At 35.5% G+C, this 3161-nt stretch overlaps 1 protein-coding gene across 1 annotated transcript in view; it reads right to left on the bottom strand.

Moving 5' to 3' along the window:
• The window catches only part of LOC107564591 (wiskott-Aldrich syndrome protein family member 1-like), a 91845-nt gene that overhangs the window by 4256 nt on the left and 84428 nt on the right, over positions 1–3161 (bottom strand). The window contains exon 9 of the mRNA XM_016249711.1: positions 6–230. Within this exon, the coding sequence (XP_016105197.1) occupies positions 6–230 (225 nt within the window). The remainder of the gene's footprint in view (positions 1–5; positions 231–3161) is intronic.

Below are 3161 nucleotides of genomic sequence, written 5' to 3'. Positions count from 1 at the left end.
TCTGGAGGGGGGCGGGGGAAGGGGGGATGGCCAGGGGCTGCTGGAAAGGTAAGGGAGGGATCGGAGGCGGAGCTGAACCACGCATTCTTGAACCTGATAGGCTGGCTGGCAGAGGGGGAGGGGGCGGGGGTAAAGGGGGAGGTGCCGGGGGCGGGGCATTGGAGTTGAGGAAGACAGGCGTGCGAGCCGGAGAATGCGTGACGCTATCCGAGAAACCTGAGCTGGAGCTGCGAGACAGAAATACGGGAGAAAAAAAAATGTCACAATGCAAATATTACATAAAATTATCATTTCTTTTGATTTTGGAGTGAAATGTGATCTGGACAGGTTTTCACAGGATTCAGGCTTAAACGCAGTACTAAAGAGTAGTGATAAAATAATTCAGTCCAATTAAAAATTGGATAATGTAATCTAATTAAAACTAGGCTTTTTATTAAATATTTGTGTTTGCTACTCATTTTTTATGCTTGTTTTGTTATTTGATTAGCATGTTGCTAGCTTGCAAACACGCTAATGGCAATCTTTATTAGAGGCTTTTGTTTTTTTTCTCCATTAATTTTACCCATAGGGGTATTTAAAAAGGTCTTGCTATTTTTTTTTATTAATTAAATAATTTAAATATATTGATTTATTAATTGCATTTATTTATTCTGTAAATATTTTTGCATTAATTATATATATTAATTTATGTTCATTTTATATATTTATTATTACATCTCATTTACATAAAATATTAATTATATATTTGAATTATATTGATTTATTAGTTGCATTTATTTTTTACATACATATTTTGTTTTAAAGGGGTCATATGATGCTGCTAAAAAGAACATTATTTTGTGTATTTGGTGTAATGAAATGTGGTTTAAGGTTCAAAACACACATTATTTTCCACATACTGTACATTATTGTTTCTCCTCTATGCCCCACCTTTCTGAAACGCGTCGATTTTTACAAAGCTCATCGGTCTGAAAAGCGAGGTGTGCTCTGATTGGCCAGCTATCCAGTGCGTTGTGATTGGCCGAATACCTCAAGCGTGAGACGGAAATGTTACGCCCCTCACCATACTGTGATGATGCCGTGTCCCGGCCGGAGCGACGAGACAAAAACATTAAAACTCATTATAAACCAGGCATTTGCTGCATCCAGTGGGGACATAATTACTGATTATAATGACTTAGGGCATGTTCACACTTGGCACATAATAATGTTTTAATGTTTAGTCTAAAATATGCCGCAAACCGTGCATCATCCAACCGGAGCTCCTAGACTAAATTATTGTAAGTACCATACTGGTTCCTTCCCCGTATAATGTCGTGCACCCACAAACGTCGTTGTAAACCGACATTCTCTTCCCCGTTAACTTCAAAAGCCAACGCAAGAGCCAATTTCCTCTTTCTCGACATTCTTGCACCACACAGCGCTAGGCTACTGTTCAAGCTGTTGCTATAGCAACAAAAGACGCCTTCGGCTGCTATTTGTAACAGAAAGGCTGCCAGCTTTTTTTTCACTAAAAAAGCGCCCTTGTCAACTTTTTCTTGTCAAAAAAGACGCCAAGTGTGAACATAGCCTTATACTGTCTTTTTACACGTTGCATCGCGCCGCGTAAACATAAAACCATGTCTGCATTTGTGATCGGAGAAATGACAAACAACAAGCGCTACTCTACTATTCATTTACATTTGTTTACTAACAAATGTAAATTTACTAATTACTTTTATTCATTATATATTTTAATTATATTGATTCATGCACTTATTTATTGCATTAATAATTTTTTATTAATGATATATATTTATTATAATTAATGAATTAATGCAAGTTGAGTATGATGCCAGTTGTTCATACAGAATGTTCCTTTCATTAAAATAATGAATATCTTTTTATTATTATTTATTATATTCATTTATTATTATTTAAAACAAAATCTGATTATTTACAAACTAAGTTGAAATAATGCGTGCATATGGTCTCAACAAAACCATTTATTAGCATTGATTAGCAGCCTCATAGCTCAGAGTAGGTCTTTATGAGTTATCAATAAAAATGATTTCCATTATGGAGAAAATGAACAGGAATTTTACTGTTCGATCAGCGTTTCTGTCGTAGCATGCAGCTGCCTGTATAGGGAGCTCTGCGCTGGAACAGAGCGATAGTGTTTCGTTGTTTGGCTGTGTAATTGTTGCTCCTTGATTACTTTATTGATTTGTGTGTATCTCACTGACACGGACTCCGTGTTTGTTTATGAGTTTTTACAAAACAGCCTCAGTAACATTATTGAGTGACTCTGAAGCTTCAGCAGAAGTACAGAGAGAAATTCGAACAGCACATCCGTCCTGTAGTACACACTATAAACACACTAACTCACACTCACTAATGCTCACAGTAAACAGAACAAATGATGAGCTGAGCTGAATGCTGTGCTCACAAAATACCTCAAAACTGCTTCACTTTATTTCATATTTGTCTGCATTAATGTGCAAAACTGCAAAATTTCCAAAGTCAGCTAGTTGGCAGAGCGTCAAAGAGGATGAATTTTCATAAACAAATTTATTATAAGATCTTCTGTGTATAAATTATGATAATTACAATTATTATTATAGTTATAATTATATAATTGTAATAATTTTGATGACATTTTTAAATAACAATAATTATTTTATAAAAAAAATGTTATATATTTTTTCTTCATATAAAATTTAATACAAATTATTATAATGATAATTATAATTATTATGGTACAATTTTTTGTTGCAATAATTGAATACTATCTTAATGTATTTTCACAAATATTAACGTTACAGTAGTGTGTATGTGTGAGTGTGTGTTTGTGTGTGTGAGTGTGAGTGGGTGTTAGGGCTGCACAATAAATATCGCACGATATTTAATGCGCATCTCGTCAGTAAAACCAGTTCTGTAATCAGCGGAAAATCTCTACACATGCGTGCTTTCACGTGGAGCAGCATTAACTACACAGAGCCGTTGTTCACAGACAAGCTGCGCAAAACCACAATCATATTTTGCGCATGTTTTGCGCAGCTTGTCTGTGAACAACAGCTCTGTGTAGTTAATGCTGCTCCACGTGAAAGCACGCATGTGTAGAGATTTTCCGCTGATTACAGAACTGGTTTTACTGACGAGATGCGCATTAAATATCGTGC

Source organism: Sinocyclocheilus grahami, unplaced genomic scaffold, assembly GCF_001515645.1.
Source record: "Sinocyclocheilus grahami isolate Dianchi unplaced genomic scaffold, SAMN03320097.WGS_v1.1 scaffold949.1, whole genome shotgun sequence".
Lineage (NCBI taxonomy): Eukaryota > Metazoa > Chordata > Actinopteri > Cypriniformes > Cyprinidae > Sinocyclocheilus > Sinocyclocheilus grahami.
Note: the sequence above shows the minus strand (reverse complement) of the source record. Positions and strands in the feature narration are given on the sequence as shown.